The 27,500-nt window shown below is 42.9% G+C and overlaps 3 protein-coding genes across 5 annotated transcripts in view; 1 reads left to right on the top strand and 2 right to left on the bottom strand.

Moving 5' to 3' along the window:
• fam20b (FAM20B glycosaminoglycan xylosylkinase) overlaps positions 1-1,141 on the bottom strand; it is a 17,735-nt gene extending 16,594 nt beyond the window's left edge. Inside the window, exon 1 of the mRNA XM_078259393.1 lies at positions 957-1,141. The gene's annotated coding sequence lies outside the window, so the exon portion shown is untranslated. The remainder of the gene's footprint in view (positions 1-956) is intronic.
• Positions 1,142-2,132: 991 nt separating this feature from the next.
• Positions 2,133-27,500, bottom strand: part of ralgps2 (Ral GEF with PH domain and SH3 binding motif 2) — a 79,453-nt gene continuing 54,085 nt past the window's right edge. The window contains exons 10-21 of one of the 2 annotated variants that reach the window (XM_078259389.1): positions 11,488-11,625; positions 11,159-11,249; positions 10,838-10,905; positions 10,586-10,724; positions 10,269-10,420; positions 9,652-9,706; positions 8,991-9,068; positions 7,984-8,089; positions 7,118-7,210; positions 6,140-6,245; positions 5,844-5,935; positions 2,133-5,759 (exon numbers count right to left, since the gene is read on the bottom strand). In XM_078259389.1, the coding sequence (XP_078115515.1) occupies positions 5,730-5,759; positions 5,844-5,935; positions 6,140-6,245; positions 7,118-7,210; positions 7,984-8,089; positions 8,991-9,068; positions 9,652-9,706; positions 10,269-10,420; positions 10,586-10,724; positions 10,838-10,905; positions 11,159-11,249; positions 11,488-11,625 (1,148 nt within the window). In that variant the 3' untranslated portion in view covers positions 2,133-5,729. The remainder of the gene's footprint in view (positions 5,760-5,843; positions 5,936-6,139; positions 6,246-7,117; positions 7,211-7,983; positions 8,090-8,990; positions 9,069-9,651; positions 9,707-10,268; positions 10,421-10,585; positions 10,725-10,837; positions 10,906-11,158; positions 11,250-11,487; positions 11,626-27,500) is intronic. The other variant, XM_078259390.1, reaches the window with a different exon arrangement.
• Positions 13,341-27,500, top strand: part of angptl1a (angiopoietin-like 1a) — a 17,097-nt gene continuing 2,937 nt past the window's right edge. Inside the window, exons 1-3 of one of the 2 annotated variants that reach the window (XM_078259385.1) lie at positions 13,341-13,680; positions 23,530-23,787; positions 23,907-24,527. In XM_078259385.1, coding sequence (XP_078115511.1) covers positions 23,598-23,787; positions 23,907-24,527 — 811 coding nt within the window. In that variant the 5' untranslated portion in view covers positions 13,341-13,680; positions 23,530-23,597. The remainder of the gene's footprint in view (positions 13,681-23,529; positions 23,788-23,906; positions 24,528-27,500) is intronic. The other variant, XM_078259386.1, reaches the window with a different exon arrangement.

The following is a 27,500-nucleotide window of genomic DNA, read 5'->3' as shown; positions in this document are numbered from 1 at the left end:
GTCTCATATCACGATATTGATATAATATCGATATATTGCCCAGCTCTAATTCAAACCTCCCTGTTTCAGGTAAAACCATCCCTCCCTCTCCAACACGGATTTGGATTTGGGGGAAGGAGGAACTTTGTCTTTATCGACCCTGCCTGTTTCCGAGCAGATGATGGACAGGTAGCTAGTCCTGCTGTGGTGCAGGGGGGTCATACGAGGTGGTAGACCCAGCACAACCTCTGTGTCTTGACGGTCTAACCTTGCAAAAGAGAAATGGGCTGAACCCCAGTGATGTTCCCTCCGATTACAAAGCCTTATGTTTAATTCACCTACCAGCTACAGCTTAAACACAGTCACAAAAATGAGCTGAACACGGGGGTTTAACGTTAAGATTACATGTCAGTTTTGCACGCTGTGAGCTTTTGCAGTAACATTAACACTGCCACGTTCAACTGGCAGTTAACCGACTCTGCTATCGTTAATATAAGTTAGCGCCAACGAACCCCAGCGCAACGTTATCAAAACTGTGACAAAACGACACCAAGCTAGCCATTAACAGGCAAAGATATGCTAAATTACGATTCAGCTAGTTTTGACACAGCTCAGCCGACACACAGGTCTGGCCACGCAGGCAATCGCTTCTTCATACAATCGGTCTTTCATGATGTTGCTTTTTTTTTTTTTTTAACACCAGTGAGAAACTGCTGGTTTAACACTGACTGCATAAAGGCACCTAAAACCTCTCAATGATGGCTCAACTTAAATGCGTTCTACAATGGCGTTATTTGCCTTATCAGGTCACCATATCTGCAACGATATGGTCAAATCTATCACAGCACTGCTAGCTGCTTAGCAAGCCGTTGCACACCTTGCTATGTAGGTTAGCTAACGTTAAAGCTGCCAGCTAGCTAACGTTACAGTTACAGTACGTCTGTTGTTTTTACTGGCTGCAGACCAAGCTGACTTACCTTATGGCCATATGTCGTTCACCGTAGTCAAAGTAGCTTCCAAGTGTATGTGAACTCCTGCGATATTTAGGTTAAATATAACAAATTGTCCTGCCGCTAAAACTGACGATGCCTTATCGTTTTCTCAGTCCCCCCGGTAGCTCCCTCTCCTCCGCCCTTCTCTGGCCTGCCGTGTCCACTTCCAAAACACTTCCTCCTCCTGTAGGAGCTCCAGGCAGCCACTAGGTGGCGGTGGTGCACTATTTACATCCATACCATAGACTGCAACACCAATACCAGTGATAATGATACTTGCCACCCCTTAAAACGAAGCCATAGTTCAGACAAGGTCAAAGTACTATGATTATTGAAGCGATTATTCATTTACAATATTATTATTTAGCAATTTTTCAGAGTCCTGAAAAGGTGCAAAGCCAAAATGAGAAAGTAGTCTTTTTCTGCTTTCCTTTCCTGTTAGATTTACCTTGCAACCCCATTGTCTGATCGGATTGGATTTTACATTAGAAGAGTTTTTGTTTTAAAAAATAAACACCATTATAGCCCCTTAGAATTGTGCATATTAAAAAAAGTTGATTATATTTACAACAAAGCGCTGAATATACCTAGTTTAGATGGCGAAATTTTGAGATTACCTAAGTAATTTTCCTTTACTGACTGACTGAACGCTCACTTCCAATGAGCCCACAGCTGCTCATTTTACTAGAAAAAAAAGAAGCAGCAATGATGGATGTAAATGTAACTGCAGCCTAATGAAGTAACGCTTCATCAAGAAAAAGTACTGATAAGCCAACACAATTACTGAAGTTAATGTAATTTGTTCTTTTGTATTTTGTTAGCCAATTCAAAAATCACAATTTTTGGATAACATTTTGAGTATATTGTTATAAAGGAGCAAGACTAATACTGTAAAGAAACGAGGCGGACTCTGCAGGAGAAATCCCTTCAGGCAACTTCCATCAACAGTCAGTCACTCTCAGTCATCCCTACAACTCAACAGCAGCTTGAAAAAGGCTGGAACTGATTGGCTGTATTCAAAGTAGTATTGAACCATTTAATATAATACAACTATGATACAATACACACTCACTAGCACACAGCCTTCCACTCACCCCCCCCCCCATCCCTGATAAACAATCACACAGGCTCCAACAGAAAAATGAGCATGAAACCGATGTGTGGAGTAAAAAAAGGGCAGAGTGTTTATTGGTTCTCAGTCTTCACACCAGGCAGCGCATCACTCAGCAGTGAGGTCACAGCGCTCGCCACAGTTATGACACAGGGCAGACGGAGCCAGGTAAAGGGTGGAGGTCAAAGGTCATCTACACATCACCCTCGTCACCTTCAGCGACATGAACAAAGGTTATTGTTGTTGATGTCCTTGGTAAACAGTGAACGATGCCTGTCCAGATTCACATTGATTCCACTTCACCAAATCAGAGGACAAACACATTGTATAACCGCACTGAAAACGCTTCCTCCGGTCAAAACCTTCATCTCAACTCTTAAAATAATTAATTCAGAAGGCAGATTCACTCAAAACAGTTCACACAGGGACAATTGTGCATGTGTACATAGTATGGTCAATTTAAAGGAAACAAACTCGCACCACAGAAAGGGGGAATTTTCAAGCATGGCATCAAAGTTTCTTTGTAATAGCCAAAAATGATCTTAAATGAGGAGCGCATGGCATTTGAATTTTCCACTCTCATCCCAAAATAGATGATTGTGCGGTTATTATGCTAGTAGTGATTGGCCTTGAAATCCTAAGAAATTAGTCGGCTAAAACCACAAAACATCCCAAAATGAAACGTGTTTCCAATATGTTGACAGTACTGTCCACTGTACAACAAGGATAATAAAACAAAGACAATTGTGTAAACTCAGGTTACAGTGAGGGAAAACCTCACAAAACGGGCTCAACATGATCTGGGTAATTCTCGAGGAAAGGATTGTTAAACTCAAACTGATTCAAATAAACCTTCCAAGATGCCCCCCCCCCCCAAAAAAAAGGTCTGGTTAGGTATAAAACTAACCACATCACCACATCAATTACATCTCTCTTCACATCAGATAAAGTAAATAGAAAGAAGGGAAATGTGACGTAATGTTGACTGTCTGCGTTGGGTTTGTTTACATACCAGCTCCTTCGGTTTACAGTCCTTTTTTATGAGACCGCATCAATTCTTGTTTAACGGGTCCAATGTGTCAATATATTGCAAATGACAGCCGGTTAAGCTCCACCATTTGTAGATATACAGTCGTAAACAGTCTCTGTCTCACCCATTTCAATCACAGACACCTCGTCCCCAGCCAACCAATCAGATTCAAACACCAGCGATGATCAGTCTCCATAGTGCTTCAGCTCTGGGATTTTGTCCCTTCAAAACAGTCTCTGCTCCATTGTGCAGCAACAAGCGCTTTCACAGGCCCCAGTGGACACAGATGAGTACCACTTTTCACTTCTTATCTGCTCATGGGTCCTTTTCTTCACACTTTTAGTACGACACAAGCCAGCGTGGAAATTACAATGTTTTAGAAAAATAGACAAGTATGCACAGGCACACAAATGCATACACGTATTGCATATGCCTGTACTTTGGATTCCTCATTCACTCTTCCACAGGTTCATCCACTACTATCCCTCCTTTCGTTAACATACAAAGGACTGAACATCTCTTTACGGGCACTACATTGTCAGTTTGGTGTGGTTCGTCTGACCTAAAAATTTGAATTGTTGACTTGTATATTGTGTTGAGGACAGTTTAAAAACATCATTGTGCCTCTATCGACTGGATATTAGCCTGGAGAAGACCGACTGAAGCACATTAGAGGGGATCCAGTGCTGCGAGTATGGATTTGTTACATGGATTTGTTAGTACATGTGGAGCACTGAGGGGATTGTGATTTTGGGCAAAAGATTGTGTAAACATACAATGTAAACAGCTGTTTTATAATAAAAAAAGAAAAAAAGAAAAGGACATAATTTGATGAATATTACTGGGCGAAAAAGTCTCCCATCATTGTCATCTCCATCATCCTGATCATGTTTGTTCATTTGGATGCAACGAGCTCCCCAACGAAAACAAACGTCAATAGTCTGTTTGCGACACCGTGAAACATCTGTGACGCACAGTGATAAACTGTAAATCCCAGGTTTTTCCGGCTGTACCTACATCTGATTCCACTGCAGCTCCTGCAACGTTTCGTCAACCTGAAGAAAAACAGTGATGTTACATCACTTGGCACTACATTATAACCAAGGTGCTTGTTCCAAATCAGATGTAACACAGTTAGGGCCTAAAATTGAGCTGGGTCCTGGTTAATAGAATAAGGGGCAATTTTGTTTTTGAAAAAATAAAATTCACACGTACATAAAATATTCAAAATAACTGCTCCAAAAGGGGAGAAAAACACAAAAAATGTAACAGACAAAACTACATTGACATGCAATTATCTACTACATGGTAATACTGTGAACTGCACCATCCCTCCCAAAAAAGGGGGAAAAAAAAATAAAAAATGTAACAACACAAAACAACATAAACAAACAAGATTTAAAGTAGACTCTGTATGGCTCCTGGTAGCTTTGAATGTCTGCTTCAGACCAGAGACTCTGACCATATCAAGCAACAAGATAGAAGAGGAGATAGAATCATGTATTATGAGTTCCCGTTGCTCTCTCTCTTGGACCCTTTCACAGTTTCAAGTCTTTAGTGTTAAGTATGTGTGTGAGTCTGGTAAAGCGAGCATCCGCTGGCAGAGAGCAGACAACACTGGAGAAAAACAAAAGATACAGGTGTGTAAAAGAATTAACTCTCGTCTACCCAACTGTGAACACGTCTTAGCTTAGATTCTGGGATGATCGTACCTATGTGGAACACAGACGAGATTCCTGTCATTTAAGCAAAAATTTGCCCTCCCAACCCTCGTCACCCAATGCAGTTATACAATCACGCACGCAGACGTTCACAACACTTAGCGAGTATATGAGAAAAAAGGCGGGCAGAGTTCTGTAATAAAAACTAGACACATTCAGGAAGTGGGGAAATTGTTTCTGCTGGAATCGATTGCGAATCAGAGCCCTTACAACACGATCAAATAGGCCGGTGTGTGTGTGTGTGTGTGTGTGTGTGTGTGTGTGTGTGTGTGTGTGTGTGAGGCTCATGTAAATAAGCATGTGACTCCAAGCCAACACAAGTGAATGAAGAGACCAAGTAGGAACAGGGTAAGTAAAAAAAAAAAGTGTTTTCAAACCCTCCAAAAGTCCAATGGGTTAGTCCGATGTGAGTGTGCGTGTTGTGATTGTGTGTCCAGCCGATTAAAAGGTGAAATCTTGCATTTGAGCACGGCGGGGACACAAATAAAAACAGTTAACCCCTTAAAAAAACAAAAACAAAGAAGAGGATTATTTTTGTCCATCCGAGGACAGTCTGTGAGAGAAGAGGAGAAGTCGAATGGCTCCACTGAAGTGCTGCACAGTAAAAACAAAAGACACAGAGCAAATGGGAGAAAAGAGCAGTGGTGCAGGTCCTTGTTCAGTAGTCAACACACACACACACACACACACACACACACACACACACACACAGTACTGGTTAAGGCAGTGGCGGTAGGTGAGGCTGCAGTGAGGCCGGGGTTAGAATCGGAGAATCGGCGGTCAGGGCTCATGGCAGTGAAAGCTCCCACTACTGAGTCATCAATACTCCTCCTCATCCTCCTCGTCTGTTTCCTCATCCCTCTCCCCCTTTGCTCAGTTACACTCCTCAGCATCGGTCACTCGAATGACATCAGATTGGCTGGCACCTGGGGAAAAAAGCGAGGTGTGTAAAAATAAAGGCAACGTTCTACAATGTGCGTGTGTCTGTGAGTGTTTATGCGGCTCCATACCTGTTGCCTATTGCTCTGGCAGGCAGCGCTCAGATGTTTGAACCAGAGCAATGCGTTCATTCTGTTCCCTGCTTGGTACTTGTAGGTGTTACCTAGGCAACGGAGAAAAACAATATGAGATGCCAAGTCTCTCGTTTCCACCTGCTTTCACAACACTCTGGAAAGATGGCAGAAGCCTCACTTGACTTTGGCCCGCCGGGTAAAATATAAACAAAGTCACAGTGGAAAAGTTCAGGACAGAGTGTGTGTGTGTGTGTGTGTGTGTGTGTGTGTGCGTGCGTGCGTGCGTGTCTCACCTTGCTCGGAGTCCGTCAGCAAGAAGACATCAGGATGCTCGGGATCGTCAGCCATCATGGCCATGAGACCCACTACACACACGCTCTTACTGGACGTCGACTTGAACTGTGCGGAGGACAAGTTGGAAACAGAGTTAATTGTCTTTCTTGTGACGAAATGTTGTGGCTAAATGTTACTGTAAGAAAAAAAAAATGTTAACACGGGCTTTGTGTGCATGTGTGTGTGTGTGTGTAACGTCCAGATCTTGCCTGTGAGCCTGCATGTGCACTCCACGAGGTTCTAATTAGCCTGCGAGTAACACACAGGACTGCGGTGATGTCACTGGTCTCATTATTCAATGAGTGCTACCATCTGCCTGTCCCCCCAATCCACAGACACGCACGCTCAAAGGCACACAATCACTGCATCTCATGTCCACTCATCTAAGGTTTTCTTCCAGTTCTTATCGTCCTTTCTTCCCTACGCTCTCCTCTGAGCTCCTGTACAGTTTCAGTACATGTTCCTGTCAAACGGATACACGCGAACACACACCCAGCCAGATGCACTGAACACGCTTCAAAAATGGGTCATTTTTCTGCATTTTTGCTAGGATTTCTCTTTTCCTGAGCAAACGGAGTAAACAAAACACACACACAGAAAGAAGAATCATTAAGTGTGTCGCCCCGAGTTCATTCTGTAATCAAACTTTCTCTGTGAGGAAGTAATGGCTATCATGTGTCGCCTCCTTGTAAAACCAAGTGTGTGTTGGGGTCATTTACTCTCACTTCTATCAACAACTGTGGTTTACATGGAAGAGATTATGTTATGTGCGATCAGTCGTTGTCCTCGCCTGCATAAACAAACAAACAAACAAACATACATAACAAAAACCTCCAACATTCCTATCATCCCCTGCAGGAATGCATGGCATGAAATGTGCCCTCAGACTGTTACACAAAGGATGGTCATGGACCAGTGTGAATGTTTGTGTGACTTACATGTTTTCTCTCAGTGGCCTTCAGGGACTTGGCGGTGTAGTAGTAGAGCTGGGTTCCGCACAGAGCGACCCAGTATTTGGTCCATGACGCCACCTGGAGGCAGAAAAGTGAAATATTCAACTCTACAGTATGTGCCATCAGAATGTTTTAAAGAGTCAACTCTCTGGGATGTTTGTGATTTTATTATGGTTCTGCTTCTGTGTTGCATCACTTACTTACAAAGGTAAAGACACAAGATTAGAAAGACAGAAAGATGTATCACAGGGGAAAAGACCGTATGGTTTGGGGAACTACAAGTCTTTGCTTGTCCATGCTTGGGTGGATAACTGGAGACTAAGTGTGCAAAATGAGCAACTTGTTCCATAAACACTGAACTCTTTAAAGACTAATACAAGGACAATAAAGAGAGCTATGAGATGAAAGAAAAGCATGTGAAAATAAAAATGGCCAGATTGGGAAAAATAGTGTAGCCCTCGATACTTCATCAAAGAAGCTTGTTATTCACCCGCACTACCTATGACAGTTTTAAGTTATTTCAACTGCATAAAGAGCTCCAGATTTATTTCCAGTCAAAACAGAATAGGATAATCTCAGTGCAAATATAAAAATGGCTTAAGAGGCACAAGGCGAACAAAAGCAGTGGAAGAAAAAAACAAATGCAAGCATGGTCAAAGAGGAAGAGAATTACAGTGAGTATAAAGAACAGATATAAAACAGAGATGTTCTGCAGGTTAAGGAGTCTCTGCAGACATCTTTTATTGCCCATCTGCTCCTGTACAGTAGGTAGGTATAGATATGAACAGCACATGGATATATGAACATTTATGGATATGTACGTATATATGAGTGTGTGTGTGGGATCTCACTGTTGGTTTCTTGCCCTCCTTGAGCACAGTCTTCCGTCTCAACACCCCCTGCACTGTGACTGCTCCGGGGTACAAGTGAACTGCGAGCTCCTCCGACTCCGCTGAGCTACAAACAGGACAAAGACAAACATTACAAGCTATACGCACACAAACGTACACACGAGGAAACATGCATGTTGTCATGCATGCACACATAACGAGATCAAAATCAGAGATGAACTAGTAGTAAAGACAAGACACAATCTGCAAAGCTCTCTCTGCTTCACGAAAGTATGTTTTTTTTTTTAAAGCTACATCTATTTCTGTCTTGTTTTCACAGAATTGAATTTTACAGATATTAATCTTAACACTGGTATCAGCAGCAAGAGGAGCAGAGGCAGACAAGGTGGTGTGCAGATTATGTCTGTCTGGAGGATGAGAGCAGGAAGCCCAGCGCAGGAGCCCAGTGAAGCCTGGTGGAAAAAGAGAGAGAGAGAGAGAGAGAGAGAGAGAGAGAGAGAGAGAGAGAGAGAGAGAGAGAACCATCTCTAACCGCAAGGGACGTTTTTATATGCAACGTCGTCCATAAGCTTTAATAGTCCTTGAAGAGTCTGTTCCTCTCTACCTCAGGAATGAAGATGTAAGTTTCTTTCCAGTAACACATGGAGCTCAGAGTGACTGTGGAAACTCATCTTTTAGCTCCAAACTGTGAACTATCTCGGAAACTTAGCACAAGAAGAAGTCCAGGTTGACCATAAGCTCTATGTGTGTGTGTGTGCATGCAATAAATTAAAGAAAGGTGGATTATAGGCTGATTGTACGCAGCAAAAGATGAAGAATCATGACCCCAAACAGATCCTTAGCCCTTCACCTGATCACACACACCCACACACACACACTCACAATTTATCCCAGCACTACACACACTCGCACACACGCACCAGCACATAGCTAAAGGGGCGTGAGGTGAGGATAAGAGAGGGTGAGCTTGGTTCAGCTCAGGTTGGTTCCGGTCGAGATACGTGTACCTGCTGGGCCTCAGGACTCCTCTGTAGGGGATGCGGGCCACACGGGTGACTGGGCCCAGAGAGTGATAGAACCGAGTCCTGTTCAGAATAGGATAAGACAGGACAGGATAGGGGGCACGGGACATTGTTAAGGCTGTGTGGGTGTGTTTTTTGTTCTTGTTGTTTTTCCCTTAAGATTGCATTGGTTAGGGTTGGATGGAGGAGCGCTCATTTGGTTAGAGGACTTGTTGATGGATGTGTGTTTACATTACAGGGTTATTCAACAATTTCATGAAATGGTGTTTTGGAAAGAAGGTTGAGATCATTTTCAGGCCAGTTGATTCTTGAACTAGGGAGTGTGGCTCCAGACACTTGTTGGCACAGGGGAACAACTGGTTAGGGGATTTAAATGTTAAGCTTTTAATAAATTTCAAGCTGCCGCAGAAGCATCTGAGAGCAGCGGTGGAGGAATAAGGCATGACGGCCCTGTGCGCAGGGCTAAAAGCGAGGCTGGATGCTGCGTTCGTGTGCAAGTTTTAATGGCCGATCATTTCGCATAGCTGTGTCTTTGAGGCCAGAGCTTTGAAAATGATTACAATCACAACAGGGACGGGGGCATTTTTAGGATCTTACATGTGGATGTGATGACAAACCACTGCCGAGACAAACGTAGTAACCTCACCTCTCAAAAGCTGGCCAGGACACCTCTTCACTGAGCTCAGAGCCCTCGCTGCTACCTGTGTACAGATACAAATCATTCACAAAAAAAAGAGCACAACATGTCATTCAGTCCCCCCAGAAAAACGCGATTATGCGATCGCATAATTCAATGTATAATCAGCCAAAGTCCGCATATTTATGCGGGGGCCGCATTTTTTTCAAATACGGCGCACTTTCGCCGCATAAATTGCCGATTTCCGCGCAAAATATGCGGGGCTTGCATGATTTCATAATCCCCGCATTTTCGTTGCAAAAAAGTCTCAGCAGAAAGTTGAAAAAGCAGCCATTTCCCCGTTGCCATGGGAACGTTATGAAGTGACGTTATGAAGTGATGTTATTACGTAACGTGAACATCATCGAAAAGCTGCAAACCCCGCGATGAAGCCATGATGAAAGTTCCCGCAATTTCATTTCATAAATATCCCGCATATTCCATCGCATTATTTAAGAAAACGTGCCGCATAATCATGGATTTTTGTCCACAACAATCACAAAAAAACTCTGCATTTTTCTGGAAGGACTGGTCATTGAAGATAGAAGTGTGCGTCGTGGTAATACGTACGCATGTGTATGTCTTACCAAGTGAAATACCACTGGACAGAGTTGAGCTCTCTGCTTGCCCCCTGGTGGGACTGTGGCTCTCCATCACACTATCGTCCAACAGGTGGCGAGAACCAGCATTGGGGAACGTAGCGCTTTTAAACTCTACTGTATTCATCTTGTGGATGAAACTATGTGGGCACAGAGCACAGCAGACAGCAGGGACAGAGAGATAAAGAGAGAAGGTGGTAAGTCATTTTCGGGCCATCATCTTCATCATCTACCACCAAGGTACAATCAACGTTGTTGACTGATGAAAATACAGTTTTTCGACCTAATGTTACTAATGAACTGACTTGTAGCCCAGGCTGTGGCACTTCCTGTGTCCGTAGGGCAGCAGGTTCCTGGGGGAGGGCGGTGTGGCCGGGACTTTGGTTCCTTCAGCTGCTACCGTACATTTACGGCCGCAGAGAGGAGATGCTGACGCTTCCTGGCCTGTTGGTAGGAGTGGGACGGGAAGACCAGATTTATAGACCAGGAAGAACGAAAAGTAAAAAAAAAAAAAAGATGATAAACTGGTTTAATTCTACATTTACGACCCGACGTACCGACAATATCCTCTTTGGAGGCATTTGCTCGTGGTGTGCTGGTGCCTGGCTCAATCTTCTGTGACAACCTTAAAAAACAATAATAATAAAAAAAAAATACATTAAGTAATTTGTCAGCTTGAGTTCATCCCCCAAAATAATTATGGTGATGGAATATTTTTGGGAAAGACAGATGAGCACTGTGCCAGGCAGCAAACAATAATATTAACAGGATAAAAAAAAAGAAGCTGTTTGATCTTCCTGGCAAATAAATTGCTCTTGTGACTGAATCAGAGATTATGAGGCAAAAAGCATGGTGTCCATCGGAGTTTGGTTTCTTACTTGTAATTGTCGTCCTCCACAAACTTCTGCAGCTCCTCGATGTACCTGACGGAGTTCAGATACTTCTGTACATGAAGCAAGACTGTTACATCTGAAAGAGGGAAGATGGTGACATTAGAAGAAATGCACGCATGTTCATGCGATGTAAAACAGCATATGTATCTAGGCTGTAATAAAGATATAATATATTTACTAATAATGAATCCAAGTAACAACTACTTGAATGTCTACGAGCTCTATGCTGGAGGATCTGTAAGCTGTAGAAGAACTGCAAGACTACACTGAAACCAAACAAAAATGAACGTGTGGCCGTGTGAGTCTAAACTCACCATAGGTACAGGATCTTTGCAGGTCTGATATGATTCTGAGAATATTGTTCATCAGGTTTGATCTCTGTTCGTTCTCCAGTATGCTGCCCGTGGAGGGGTAGGCTGAGTCTATATACGTCAGATCGGACAGGTACATCCCTAAAAACAAAGCAGCAGACAGGAAAAAGATGCAACATGTTACGTATAGGAGAAACACACAGCCCTCCTCCCTTTTTTCCTCTTATTCTTTAGTGAGTCGAGGGCCCCACTGTAAGCCAAATGAGCACAGCGTCGATCTGTTGGAGGTGTTATTGTAAACACCACAGGGGAACACTAGGGAATAAGAATAAGAACATAAGAATAAGAATAAGAACCCTGCGCAAACTCTCTTATGCACTGATCCGCTCCCCATGGATCTAAATGAATGCCATATCTTCTCTTCAGACTTTACAACTCAAGGCCATCTATCTTTCCCCCCTGTTCCCTCTCCAATTGCCTATTTCTTGGCAGAAATGGAGCAGAGCTGAGATTCTTAGTCTCTCGTTACATAAATATTAACATTGAGAGACAAAACCCAGGAGTAGCTTCCCACCATTCTGAAAATAGAGTAACAAGCTTCAGAAGTGAACCGATGGTGTGCCTTTCCTTCCTCTCTCCTCCTTGGTCAAGGTTTCTTTCACACACCATCATTGAGACTGAGTGCGGATGTATGAATATTTATCACACTACATAACACCAATACTCACAGATGTGCGCAAATTTACACATGCATTTGCAACTTTGTGCACGCAGAGTCTAAACACGGATGTACAAATAAGCAACAACAGAACTGCAGGACCAGATCCAGGAGATAAAAGGGGCCAAAGCTCGTCTTCAGAATACCACACACACACACACACACACACACACGATTAGAATCAGAGAGAGAGCGAGAGAGAGCAGGAGAAGCAGTTTACATGAGTTTGAAGACACAGCTGTGTGTAAGAGGGAAAGTGAGAGATGGGGAGAAGAGGAGGAAGAGAAGGGATCCTGAAGGCTTAACCGCTGTAGCTGCTGTTTTGAGAGCCTGTCAGGGACAACAGCAGTTAGTCATGCACAAATTCATACTGCCTGGAACACACACACAGACAGATGCTTGCTCAGAGGACCTGCGGTTAGGGGTACACTTACACTTTGTATGTGTTTACAATGTGGAAACACTTGCACAGCATGAACAGATCAGACTAGAAACCTAAGGGTAACCTGGTCACAAAGTTTGGAAAAAAAACTGCATCCTCTATCTGCTTTTCTTAGCCCGGTATCTAAAAGATCTTGCAAATATTTTAGCACAAAAAACCCCCATATATGTCCATGTCTCACACACCTCAACACATTAAGGTAAAAATGGCAGCGGTGATAAGGACCAGACGAGCTCAGACTGCACCCGGAGCAAGGATTCTGCTCCAATAACATCACAGCTTTATCTGCCTTCATTTATCTCCTGCCCTCACATGTCCAGCTGGTGCTCTACAGGAAGCTGCTCAGAAACCTCAGCAGCATTACAATCAGCTCTGCCCACTGCTAAAGGAGAAAGCAGGTTTGGGGTCAAAGCAGCTCAAACACTTCTGAAATCAAGAAGGTTTCACTTCCTTTCACTCAACTCACTTCTTCTATACAAGAACCACGGCGGTCATTGTTGAGGATGGTAAACTCATGGAGGCAGCTCTGTTATTCTCTTCTTTTCCATCACAGTGACATCAGAGGTAGGCTGGGCCACTCAAAAAAAAAAAAAAAGGAAGAAAGAGGAGGGGAAAAAAAGGCAATCTTAAACTCCCACACCCTCATCCCCCTTCTCCTCCCCTCTCTTCCTCCTTCCCCCTCCCTCTTCTAGTCTCCCCCATCCTTTGTGAAAACCTCAAGACATCAGTCGTCAGCGCTTAGTCTGTTGAATTGGCCAGCTATTGAACCATGCCCCAGCCCGCGCCCCAGGACAGCTGAGGCCACAGAGAGGAGCACATCTTTGGGAAATAGGGCCTTGGCAAAACAGCCTTTATGTATTGTGATTTTTCCGCTGCAGGATAGAAGGAGTGAGTGGAGGGGAGCACCTGAGAAGACTGGGACAAAGAGACAGAGAGATGACTCCTGAGCCGTGCAGCTCGGTGAAGACGCAACACAACACACACGTGAAACTATAACTGAAGGAAACACACCCCCACTACTGGTAACAAAAGAAAGGTAAATGTTGCCCGAGTTCATTCTGTTTCCAAGTTTGTTTTTGAAATGTGTGTATGTATCAGCATGACTGTGTGTGTGTGTGTGTGTGTGTGTGTGTGTGTGTGTGTGTGTGTGTATGTGCGTGTGTGTGTCTGGGCAGCTGTGCGAGCTCTGGCTGAGAGGTTGAAGAGGTTAGGACGTTTCGTGACTGGAGGCTCCGGCTGCAGACAGAAACATTTAGCAACGCTTCTTTGGCTTTCCTCTGGAGCCTGAGGCTTGGGATATACTGTGTACAGCATGCTGACAACGGCATCATGTGTATACAATCAACACATGCGATGTGACGTATAGTATATGTGACCAAGGGTGTGTAGGATACCATTTGTGTAGGCAAAATACATGAACAAAATTTGTCAAGTATGGCGTTTAGTGATATTCACATTTGCATTGTATAGAGGATACATTTTAACAGAAGAACATAATGAATGTTATTGGTGTCTCAGTCATTTCTTTTAGATGTAACAGGGAGAAACACCTCAACTGTTAAAATGTATCTTAACGCCTACCTGAAGAGAAACAGAAAGCTAAAGAGAGAAGGGGGGGGGGGGGCATTCCAGCAAAACACTTGAGGGAGACTGATCTGATCAGATGGAGAGATTTGAGCTCTGGAGCCAGGCTTGTTTATTTTTTCTTGGCTTTTGGTTTCCTCATTCAGCACAATCTAGAGCCAGTGGGTGCGGGGATAGAGCAGAGTTAACCCAGTGGAATCAGGGTTAGATCAACAATATTACGCCTAATGAGGTAGTGACGTGTCTCTCAGCACATGCTTCTCCTTGTTACATATGGGGGGTAGTGAGGTCATGCATCGAGAAGCACAGAAAGAGCATTGAAGTTTGTGAAGTCCTTAAAAGTTCAAATGCTGTTTCTGAGTCACTTAAACAGGGGGGTAACAATATAATCCAACACTATAACCACATCCTCTATCAAATACAGCCCATGGACTTAAGACACTATGATAGCAAAAGCTTTGAACACTAACAGCATCAATCTGGTGCACTTCCATATCACCAACTCACAATTATCTTCAAATGTTTTCACTTATGTTCCTGGCCTGGTGGTGGGGATCTGTGGAAAATATTCTGTTCGCTACAAAGCCACATCTGTGAACGCTGTAAATCGACAATGAGAGAGAGGACAGTGCAACACACACACTTTGAGCTTCAAATAGCTTAAAGGAAAAAGGCAAAAATGAGGGAATGGCGAAAGGCTAAGAAAACATTTCATGAGCTGGCTGGTTCTTCCCGGCGTACAGTAATAAATCATAATATCAATACCTCCAATAACTCAGCCTGGAAAAGAAAAAAAGAAAGCTCAACAGATAAAGAGAAGGTGGGAGCAGCTGTTTGAGAAATATCCAGAACATTCTGTGCTGGAGCCGCAGTGTTTGGTCCCTCAGGTTCACCTGCATGGGGTTCAGAGCCTGGGAGAAAGCTTTAAGTGGGTCATAACAGCTAATCCACACATAAAACTACCCATTCTCTTAACCCTCAACCCAGGACTACAAATCACAACAGACTTTCCGTTTGAGGTCTTTCCTATTTTAAGTTTTTTTTAAACTCACAGAACAAGCCAAGACATAGCAGTCAGGTAGTTTGTGGTAGGATGTCAGAGCCAGTTAACCGCTGCCCTCCCCTCGTCCCTGTCACCGACCATGTTGTAACGCAGCGGGGGATTGATAGCTCACTCAGCCAGCACCAGCTTGCGGTTTTTGGGGCGTGCGGCCAATCGTACCTCACTGTGTGATCTGAGGCTGGGTGTGGACCCTTTCACAGACACAGCTCAGCTGATCTTATCAGTAGAACACATATAGAAGCAGACACAGATAACACACACACACGACACATGGACTTGTCTAAAAACATCACTCTTGTGCTGTGCTGACGGCATGTGGATAAAATCCAACCACAGCACAAGAAGCCAGACACATTGTATCTCCTAAAACTCAAACCTACAATATGAGCTACGGGGAAGCCTGTAGCACCGTTAGATTGGGTGAAGATACCACAAAAAAATGACAACAACTGTGAGGGGGAAAAAAAAAAAGAGCTGTAGCAAAGTTTGAGGAAAGCTCTCTAGCTGCACCGTGATGCTCATTTAGAATCCCCCTAATGAGAGCTTGGACACAGTTGAACGGACTGGTAACCATCAGGAGGTAAAGGTCAGCCTGGGGGTCAGGGCAAACAGACAAGAGAAGTGGAGGTATGTAACTAAGTAGAGCAGGTGGGCAATGAGTGCGTTATGCTGGGTGTGTGGATTTATGTGTTCTTCCTTGGTGATTCAACTAATAGAAAGCATGTGCAGTCGGAAGGTTTGAGCTTAAAGTGAGGTGCGACTCAGGGGAGAATTAAAACAGAGAACGAGTGGTTACAAGTGATCTCCTGAATATGAAAATGTACACAGTCCAGCCAAACAAACATTTATATAAAAGCTGTAACATTTTAATACTCCCTCCTCCCAGCTCTACCCTCTCCCCGACCCTGCTCCAGCTCTTTTGTAATGTGTGAAACCTTGGCGGCAGCATGTGTTCGTTCAGAGCCAAGTGTCACTTTACAAGTTTAATTTAATCAGAGAGAAAGGCCACCTGAACGGGCGAGGTAACAGCTAATCTTTCAGCCTGGGTAATACATTACTGGGGTAGATTTTGTTAGGCAAGAATTAATATGGCTGCATACATGATTGCGAGTGTGCGTACAAGGAGAGTTGTTTGTGTTGAGGTGCAGGCTGTGTTTGCTCTCTCTGTGTGTGTCTGTGTGTGTGTGTGGGTGGGTGTGTGTCACAGAGTGATGGGAGGACGGTGTTGGAGAGTCCTTATCTTGACAAAGTATGACAGGCAGAGAGGGATGGCCTTATATGAACTCTGGACACCTCTGCGTGTTTCTGCATTTGTGTGTGTGCTGTGCAAAAAAATAAATAAAAATAATAAGAAAGATGAGGGGGAACCCGTTTTCCACAAAGACCGATTGATTGCAGGGGTTGTGGAGCGGACGGGAGGGGCTGCACCCTAATCCCACATATGGACCTCTGACCTCCCAACATCAGCCCACATGTTTAGAGTTTCACTTCTGAAGAAGGAAAACAGATGGGGGGCTGTGGGGCTTCGTGATGCTAATAGAGCATCATGAAAGTAGACATCTCAATAGCTAGAAAGCCAGATGCAGGAACCACTTGGGGGTTTCATAGCGTTGGTTTGTGTTCTGACCACAGGCTAATGTCTTCCTAAACAGAACCACTTAAATCTCACAAAATTTACTTCTTCCACCTCATCCAGAGAAAATCCCATTTCTAGCTCTTTATATCGTCATTGATTTCCCTTTTAATATTTCAACATGCACTGTTTAATGAAGAGATATAAAACTACTCCATTAATACTGTACCAGGATGTGTTTCCTATTCCACTGCGGCAGCAGTATGTAATCTCTGTTAGGTTTCTACAATTTTCATTGATGAGGTTTTTATGACATTTTTTGTTGTTGTTGTTTGCGCTGCTTTAAGGAGTGTGGTGTTGTTTTTGTTTTCGTTAATCGTTTCATAATGTCAGTACTTTTCCTACTTCCCCACATGCTGTGCTCCCCTCTCCAGCCCACGTCCTCCATAAGCTCACATAGCCATTTCTTTGCTCTTATTTTAATTCTTTCCCTTTTTCCAAACTAGTCAGACAGTTTCTCAGCTGTCAGTTTCCCCTTTCATTTTCACCATCTGTGGTTCTGTAACCAATTGTTTTAGCAAGCACAAAAGCATGAGTTATAACTTGTGTCTTTGGGGGACAGAGTACATGAGTGGTCATGTAACTTAAAAACGGTGGCTGGTGACATCATGTGTGGATGAAATGCTGGGAGAAAGTCGGTCTCTGCTCTCCAACAGTACAGCTGGCTGAGCTCCATGTTGCCATGTAAAGCAGTGCTGCTGTTTATTGTTGCTGCAAATCCAATTTCGTTTTTCTTCTTCACTCAACCCCTTTTATTTTTACGTTTCTCTCGTTCTTCTGACTAGCGCTGATATGTTGTGTGTTTAAGAGCGTTTTGGACTTCTTGTGGGAAAGTCTGAGGACCAGATGGGGGAGTGGAAGCTGGGGATTTTGAGGCTGGGAAGTACATTGGTTATGAAATTATAAATCTCTCCTGGTTTTTGAACTGCAATCCATCAGGCTACGGACTGACACAACAGGCAAATCATTGTAGGAGACCAGGAGCTCTGAAACCCACACAACAGTCAAAAGATACTTTGACAGGATCACAGCCTGAATCGGGGACTCAAGTTCATGCTTGCCTGATGCATGCATGAACAGTCCAGTGCACCAAATGTACAACTAGCACATCACCACAACAGATTCTGTTGTTCTTCAAAGCGCAAAGCATCAGGAAAGACAAACTATCAAGTTTGGTTATCTGACTTTCTGTGCTACCATTTCTTCTAAAAAAAAAGTATATTGTACACTGTATAAATTACACCTATCTAAAACTAATGCAGTCTAACACAACCGTCCTGCAATAAATCCTACCATTTTAGAAATTTTAGAAATGTTGATTCAACGGTTAGGTCATTTTAGAGACTTGTAGTTTGTGGTGCTGAAGGTGAGATTTATTACAGATCTTGTATTAGTTTTAGCTAGGTGTATGGATGCACCGATCTGACTTCATCAGTCCTGATCCCGACACCAGTACCTTAGCTTTGGGTATCGACCGATACAGAGTACCAATCTGGTAGCAGTGGTTAATTAATAAGCTGTATGCCTCACTGTGTGGAAGTGACTGGGATCATTCTTTCACGTGTCAACATCGGGCTCGACTTAAACACTGATTTCCTAACTTTGTAAAACAAAATGTAACAAATGCATAGATATACATGTACTGAATTGTTAGCAAAAAAGAATAATTGTGCACCAACAATCTTCAAAATTGACAGGAATTACAATTCAAGTGTAAACCTTTTAAATGCAGATATAAAATGGTATCCACTATAAAAAAGTATATAAACATAAAATTGAATTGAATAGATTGGCCCCCTTGTCACTGATACCCGATCCAGCTATTTAAGTCAGTATCGGCCCAATATCCGACATCAGTATCGGTGCGTCCCTAGCTAGGATTACCTGAAAGCGTAAATGGGTGTATGTTAGAAGGTATAATAAATACTGTATGATATTGACATACGGCACAAACCTGCAGTGATTTTCCATGAAATCCATTCCATGACAGCTTATACCAATTGTTCATCAGTTCATTGAGCAGTTTGCTTTGGCTTGGATCACAAAATGATGCCTGCGTTCTAGTAGGTTTTTTTTGCCAATACATACAGAGTAACCTAAAGCCACCAGTGAGACATATGGTTTTTCTTTCTCAGGTAACAACCAACATTCGTTATGTTGTTTAACCAACGAGGCAAAACAAATTTTTCCTGTCTAACAGTAATGTAAGCGAACGTCTAGCTTAATGAGTTCTCTGGTCATTTCCTCTCTGACGGCAAGCAGAAAAGAATGATTTCTGTCTCCTACTGCGGCGCAAAGCTAATCACCATTAATGTACAACATCTACACAGAAAACCAAGGTAGACGAAAGCCAGTGTCCTCGCTATATACACACCTCCACATAATTAACGTAAGCCAAACCCCATCTTGAAAAGTTGTGGGCTTTATTGGGGTGTAAAAAGAGCAAAGGAAGTATGCTAAAGATAAATAATTGTCTGTTCTAAGACTGTTCCAATAACAGCCATGAAAATAAATTAAACCACAGCTCAGACAGATGGAGAGAGAGACAGACAGTGGGGAGTGAGGACAATTAAAAAGCCACTATCATAGGTCTCCTAACTATTCATAACTATTAGCGGGGTGAGGACCCAGCGGTGCACTTAGGAAGACTTATAAAGCTCGTAGCCAGCTGCAAATCCTTTATTCCACACACTGGTTTCACATGGATGTTTGTCAGTAGGGCTGAGCCAATAGGAAACTTAATAAATCCTACTCATATTAGGGAGAAAAATTGTTTCAATTTCTGTTATTTGCTGTGCTGCTAACAGCCGGTGGCTTCTATATGCATTGAAATCTGCTGCTTAAGTGATTTACCTGTAACCAAAAGACCTTGAGAGGAAAGACGGGAAGCAACACAAAACAGAGAAAGCAAAGAGAAAGGAAAGTATTCAAAAACAGAAGAAAAGGAAAGTAAGGAGGCAGGGGGTTTAAACAGAGAGGAAGGCAATTAAATGGAAAGAAACAGGCAGACAAAAGAGTGAGCATTTGTCAAGACTAAAAAAGGAATAGGAGTATTTCATCTGCCTCAAGTTATGTTCATGATACCTGGCCAGGAAGAGGAAAAGGTCCTTGACCCACTTTCTATCACTACTTGTCTCTTCCATTTTTGATCCACTGCTGTCTGTGCTATCCTTTTACATATTTGTGCTTTGTTTCAGCCTTAACAGACTGTTGCTCCTAATCTCCTTCCCTTGTTCTGTCTCTGTAGTACGCACATAGCCCAGTGCGCCTCTAGGTTCTGATGAATGTAAGTAGCATTTCTCTGGAGCACCCCACAATGCATTTCCATCTAAATAATAGTCAAGAGTTAGAAACATGTGAGGGAACATTGCTCAGTCATGCCAAGGCACACTACCCTAGAAATACATCAATTGTACATGTGAGCTAAAAGCAAACTTTAGGGTTTGTCCAGCGAATGGAAATAAAACAATGCACATGATACATGCTGTATAAAAACTTGTCATAAATACATATGACAATATATATATATATACACAATACATACAAACAGGAGTTGCACAGTGCTTCCATTGTAAGCTAAAACCAGATTCAGTAAACGGGCTGGTCTGTCAGATTTAAGTGCAGCCAGTTGAGAAACAACGCTTGTTGTTAAATCTGAAAAGCGACAGATGTGAGCTATTGTTGGCATCTCTGCCGGCCCAATATAGTTGGTCAAGAAGGGCGGCTGCACAGATCGGTCCAAATGTAATGTCGAGGTTCTAAAGAACTCTCAAAAACACACTGTTTCTGCATACGGACAGCAAGCATAGCATGTGAATGCACATTCACGTGCACAAAGTTTAACTCCCACAGGTTTCCCCAACGCTTTGCTTTCCGCTCAATAGCCTTCCCGGTCCCCGAGCACTTCAGCAGTGTTTAGTTTCGGTTTGTTGGGGTAGAAAAAAAAAAGAAAAGAAGCCGCACTGCTTGTTCTGAGGAAACGCTGTAAACCTTGTACTTTCAAGACACACTGGTGACCTCTCCACGTTCCCTGGAATGTCTTTGATATGTTGTGGTTCCATGAAAGAGACGAGGCCCCTCGTACTAAGAACCCCCACCCAAGAGGAAAACAGACTCCAGAAGACAGGAAAGAAGAAAGGGCGGGGGGGGGGGGGGAGAAGGAAAAGAAAAGGATATAAAGAAAGATATGGGGAAATCAAGGAGGCGATAGCTGATGGATGAGCTGTAATGTTTGTGTGAGCCGGTCATGCTTAGGGGGCATGTGGATGATGCTGAATGTGGACACTTTATGGAGCTTCCAGCAGCAGTAGAAAGCCAGTTATAGTTTTTTGGAAGAGAAGATGCACTTGAGAGAACCGATACTGCTGATGCTGCTGTTAAAGTCATTAGCAGCTCTCACCGAGTTCAGCGAGGATACAGTACCTGGTTACGCTGTCAGACACATCGGCTGCTGGAAAAACACAGCACCATGAAAATGAATAACGTCTCTGGATAGTCATGCACACACAGTATTCAATCATACAGATGGACACGCGAGCTTATGCATAGCAGCGAGATCTGCGGATCTGCAGTACTAGCTGTAATCCTGTCCCCTCTCGACATTGTTCCAAGTGACAGAATTGCCAGAGTTCCTGAAGAACCACAATGGTGTCATGTGGAAGACACAATGATGTGGCACTGAGTAAAAAGGATCTGAGAAGTGTTGGAGTGGATTAGGAGGGCTAGACAGTCTTGGCCTTGCGCAGGCCCAGACCAGGGTGTTAAATGGAGCAGTGTGTGCGTCTGTGCAAGTGTGTTTGTGCTTGTGCACTGATGAGAAACAGAACTAGAAACAGCAGGGATGAGAAAGAGGGGGAGTTCCAGCTGTCACCCCTCAAATTAGACAGTGCTGAAGACGACTCTGCACACACTGTTTTCCTTGCCTTCATCTCACACCCCTGTAGTGACTACCTGTATGTGTGCGTCTGTGAACTCTTTCAAGTGAAACACAAATACTGCCTCCTACTTAACATTCCTGTTAGGTGTACGGATCGTACAGGACAACAAGGTCAGATCTCTGAGCAGGAAGGAGGTCATGAACCCTCTTAGAGGCCTTTTTGAGAAAAACAAGGACATAAATCAGAAGCCAAAAGTTCCTTAACCCTCCTGTTGTCCTCGGGTCAAACTTAACCCATTTTCAGAAAGTTTCTATACCACAAATTTGGGTTTCTTTCAACCAAATAATAATAAAAAAAAAAATAACGTGGACGGTTCCGTATAACGCTCTTCACAAGTAAAATAAATGATCAGTCCACTACTTTCAATGAATGTGGGTGTTTTATTCAATGTTATAGCATTTGAAAAAAATAATGGATCAAAGAACGTTGAAAAAAGTGACAAAAATTTCAGAAAAGGCTTCAAAAACGTCAAAAGGCACAGTGAAAAAAATCAACAAAAACTGTCAAAAAAGAAGACCAAAACGTTGAACAAAAAGTTTAAATTTTGACCCAGAAAAACAAAAACATGCATGGTCGACGGGAAGACAACAAGGTTAAGCGGTTTGAGTTTGCATCTCTGTTGCATCCAAACAAGTGTGAAGATAAATTACAAATTAAAAAGACTAATTTTGCATGCCGAGACAGTGATGCTTGAATTACTGTTGGAAAGAAGATGTGGAGGTAGAAAGGGAGACTAAAAACAACAGCAAAGCATTACGGCCATATCGAGAGCAGTGAAGAGTGTGCATTTGATTTACTTTTAGCGTATAATTGCATTGAAACAAGTGAGTGATATCAAGCTTCTTAGTTAACATTAAAAGAATATTCTCATCCTTCTCCTAATATTGATACTAGTGACAACCCCTGTTGTTTGAAAGTCTATATGCTCTACATGAGCTGTAGTAGTTAAACGGCTTGTATTGGACAAATCAGCCATTTAGCGCTGCAAACCTGACTTACTGGGCCATCGGCTGACTGTCAGCAGGAACGACAATATGCACCAGAAACAAAAACTGAAACGATTTTCCCATGGTCAAAACGCTGTTCCTGGTTTTTTAAGAAGGTTTCCTAGAATAGTTCATGTGGACGAAAAAGACCAGTCAGGTAGATAATATGCAAGACAAGTTAGGAATTTGCTAGAGAAAAGAATCTCATTTACAGAGTAAAGAAGATGAAGTAAGAGTAAGTGCAGGTACCAGAGATAAAAGCACAGCCAGCAGCCACATGGCAGACCTCTTTAACAGGGGGGAAACCAACAGGTCCTCAGAAAAATGGGGAGTCTGTCAGCAGGAGAACTAACTGAAACAGAAAGCAGACCTCGTCCCGTGGGCTGCACAGCAAATGTGCTCACGCTTTCAATCTTTCCACATAAACAACTCTATGTGGAACAATGACCTGACAACTGTGCTACTGCAAAGTGAGTGAACACTTTCCTAAACAATCAATGATTGTAAGTATTTAGAAATAGTGTCAAATACCTTTTCATTAAAATCTTACAGCACTAAGATGCCCTGCTATGGAACAGCACACAATCAACACTCCTGCTGTTAACATTTCTTTTGTTAGCCTATGTAAACAAAGATGTGTCTGTTTCAGAGTCCAAGCGCTTAGGATCTTGTATTTTTGCAGGGAGGGCTGGGGGGACCTGGAGGGAGCACCAGTAGCTGTCCATCTATCCATTTAACTAGCCAGCAGCAATGCAGGGGCTGTTGTGGAGCCTGTGCACCCTGCTCTGCCTCTCCCTCTGGGAGGAAAGTTACTGCAGGAGCTCCAGGGAAGCCCGGAGGACCAAAGAGCTTTCTCTCCACAGGAATAAAAGAGCCCCCATCGACCCTGATGCCAAAAAGTGTTCCTACACCTTCCTGGTTCCTGAGCAGAGAATCACAGGTTCAAAAGGATAACGTTTTGTAATAATATTTAAGTGTCTTCATTTAACTATCCTTTGCTTTTCTAAAACTCTAAATGGCTTCTTGGTAATCTCCTAAATAATTCATATCTGTCATCAGGTCCAATCTGTGCCAGCACCACAGGCCCAGAGCCAGACAAGGACAGAGTGACCCGTATAGACATTTCAGATGTGCGGGAGGTGCTCAGCAAACAGCGGCGTGAGATTGAGACGCTGCAGCTGGTGGTGGATGTAGATGGTAATTTGGTGAATGAGATGAAGCTGCTGCGGAAAGAGAGCCGGAACATGAACTCCAGGGTGACCCAGCTCTATATGCAGCTGCTGCATGAGATCATCAGGAAAAGAGACAACTCTCTGGAGCTGGCCCAGCTGGAGAACCGCGTCCTCAATGTGACTTCTGAGATGATGCGACTGGCTTCAAGGTACAAGGAGCTAGAGGCCAGGTTTGCCACAATGGCCGGGGTGGTCAACAACCAGTCCGTTCTCATCTCGGCACTGGAGGAGCAGTGTCTGAGGACACTGGGACGCAGTGAGCTGCCCGTAGTTCCCCCACTGGTACAGGTGGTACCGCAGAATCTACCAGTTAACAACCGTTTCACCAATGAGATACAACGGGACAATAACAACCGGGCCTTTCCCAGAGGATCACGCATGGACTCTCCTACTGCAAGCCCATTTGGGATTGACCCTCCACCACCGCAGGGAACACTTACCTCTGATGGTAAGTACCAATTTTAAAGTGGCGGGGGGAGGGGAAGGGGGGGGGTGATGAAGAAATAATTGACTGAACACTTAGGTAATAGGTAGTTGTGTGTACAATTAATTAGGACAATTACTAAGGACTGCTATTCAAAACGTAATTTCTCGCAACAGTTGATATTGCTGAGGCACAGTTGGCTAATCCTTGGCATGGTACAGAGGCAGTGAAATCATACATTCCTATGATTCCCACTTGGCCGTTTGTATTGGCTGCACTGAACTGAGCATATGTACTTAATTAGTAGGATGTGGATTAGGCCTGTTTGAACCACTTTAAAACGAATTCAGAGAACGGGAAAATATACAGTATATATCATATATTTAGTCTATGCAAGACATAAAGGGTCAAGGTATAGACAAACAGAGCACACATCTGATGGATTAGTCCATCACGTCTCGGACCCCTAGACAAAGCCATCAAAGCCGATAGATGAGGCTCCTCTGTACTTGTATCACAGAAATTGACTGATTCCGACATCTGAGCAAGATCATCTCCAATATGAAATCAATTTGCAAGATTAGAATGCTACTTGGAAATGACTCCCTCTGATTTGTATTTTGACTGGCAATTACACTATGGTGGGGAATGTTGATAGAGGTTATACAACCAGATTGTGAAATGGATGAAAACATTCATAACATCCCTCAGACCAAAAAGGGGAATAAAAGAAGACTGGTTTAAATGCTGACAGTGGAGTCACGTGGTAGGGCGAGATAATATGGTTCACAGAAGAATGTTGATTAAATAAGATATTAAAAGCTCTGGGTAAATCCGAAACTCAAAGACTCCAGATAAAGATATCATTACTCTCTTGCTGCTTGGCATCCGAGAAAAAGGTGGGTACCATTTAGCAAATCAACATGCCAAACTACATAAGTTAGCTCTTAAATTATGGCATTATTATGAAACATCAGCTTTCTGTTCCTGCCATGCTATTACAAAAATACAATTGAACAGGTTTTTTAATAGCAGGAAAAAAAGCCTCTATGGTGAAAAAAAACAAAGACAACAGAAAGATAGTAAAGGGCAGTAAAGTGGTTGGGGGAAGTAAAATGGCAGGGACTCTACTTGTAGATAACACAGAGCCCCTTTTGAACTATAATGTTAGTGTTGTATAAGTTAATTCTATCTCATTACTAGAACGGAGAGCTCCAATGTACAATCCTGCAATTCCACATGCCTCGATCTAGCTATATCTAGGATTAAAGCATTAAGCTGCTGCTTTCACAAACTGCCAAAATCAATTTTTTTGTCTATGACTGAAACAAAGCTCTCAATCTGGACACCCCTGATTTATCCACAACCAAGAGAAACAGTGGAAAGCCAGGGATGGATTGTATTTGCTATGGTGGCCGACACATCATCTTTCACCGTTTATTTTATTAAATTTTCAGGAAAAGAAAACCCCCTCGAAATATTTCTACCTCTTGTCTCCATAACACATATTTACCCAAATCCGACTGATAAGGATGGGTACTTCTCCGTTGTGATTAATTCAAGAGATTTAGCATATGTGGATGAATGTACACTTTTCAACAGATAGTGTGTATCTAATTCAGAAAGGAAAATATGTAAAAGTTCAACCCAAATACAAAACCACTGGATACAACTAGTTATTTTCCATTTAGGTGCACTACTACTGTAAATACACATTGCCTGACCACAGTTTGGTCTAGTCGAGCTCTTTTTAAACCACTATGGCTTGTTGACTGGGTTTATTTTTAACCTCAACACCTTTTAGTTTAGAGAAACTAACAAGAAAAGGAGAAAAGGGGAATACGTTAGAGAACCCCCTCACTGACAGGTCTGATGAAGACATATCATTACTAGAAAAATAGAAGCAATACACAGGGTCCCTATGTGCTCCTACACTCAGCTGAGAAAACCATCTTCCATGGGCCTTTAGGCCCCGGAGGCCCCCACACAATGCCGGTGTTCATACTGGTTTAATACATATTCACACAAGGGAAAACAGAGGAAATATGCTGGGTTAAGGTTCAGCTGCTTCAGCTTTGGGTGCAGTGCTACCACATGGCTTCATTTGAAGGCGAAAACTAGGTGAATATTCATTTAATAATTTACCTTAAGTGTGCACATGTACGTTTGGATGGTCTGAGCTAAAGGCGATATTTTCCAAAGAATGTGGCCACAATGATATATCCAATCAAACCCAACTTTCGCTCCCCTTTTCTCTTGTCTGCGGTCTAGAGCCCTGAGACTGATGATGACTTTTGCATATGGAATAAAAAAAGAAGACATCTTGATCAATTCAAGGGAGAGTATGGTACATTTGAGGGAGATAAAACTGACTATAATTTAGGCAATGGATGGTTTTAGTAGGAAACAAGAGTCAGCAACAAAATAGGAAGATATACAATCTATAAAAGGCCTTTGAGTTATACTGTATGGTTATTTCTAGAGATGGCCCGATACCATTTTTTGCTTCCCGATACCGATTCTGATACCCTGAACTTGCCTATCGGCCGATACCGAGTACCAATCCGATACGAGTGTGTCATATATTTTATTATGTTTCATCAAGTGTATACTACTATCCCTGTATGGATGTGATATTATTTCTCTTTGTTGTCGGTCTGGTTCAGGTTAAACTCTTTGTGAAACATGAACACACAAGCAATGAATGCCCCAGAACTTTTTTTTATTATGCAGTTTGACAGTCAGTTATAACGGATAAAGAACATAAATAAACTACTTTAACGTTGATTTTCTTTAGGGCTTTATTACGTGGTATCTGATCGGTGCATTAACTCCAGTACTTCCCGATACCAGCGTTTTAGGCAGTATCGGAGCCGATACCGATACTGGTATCGGTATCAGAACATCTCTAGTTATTTCTGGCTTTTTACTGGAGGGTATAACTTCAACATTTTGTTTCCCCACGGGCTAAGCGTTATCAACTACAAAACCCAAAAT

The sequence above is a fragment of the Sander vitreus genome, chromosome 9, assembly GCF_031162955.1.
Source record: "Sander vitreus isolate 19-12246 chromosome 9, sanVit1, whole genome shotgun sequence".
Taxonomy (NCBI): Eukaryota; Metazoa; Chordata; class Actinopteri; order Perciformes; family Percidae; genus Sander; species Sander vitreus.
Note: the sequence above shows the minus strand (reverse complement) of the source record. Positions and strands in the feature narration are given on the sequence as shown.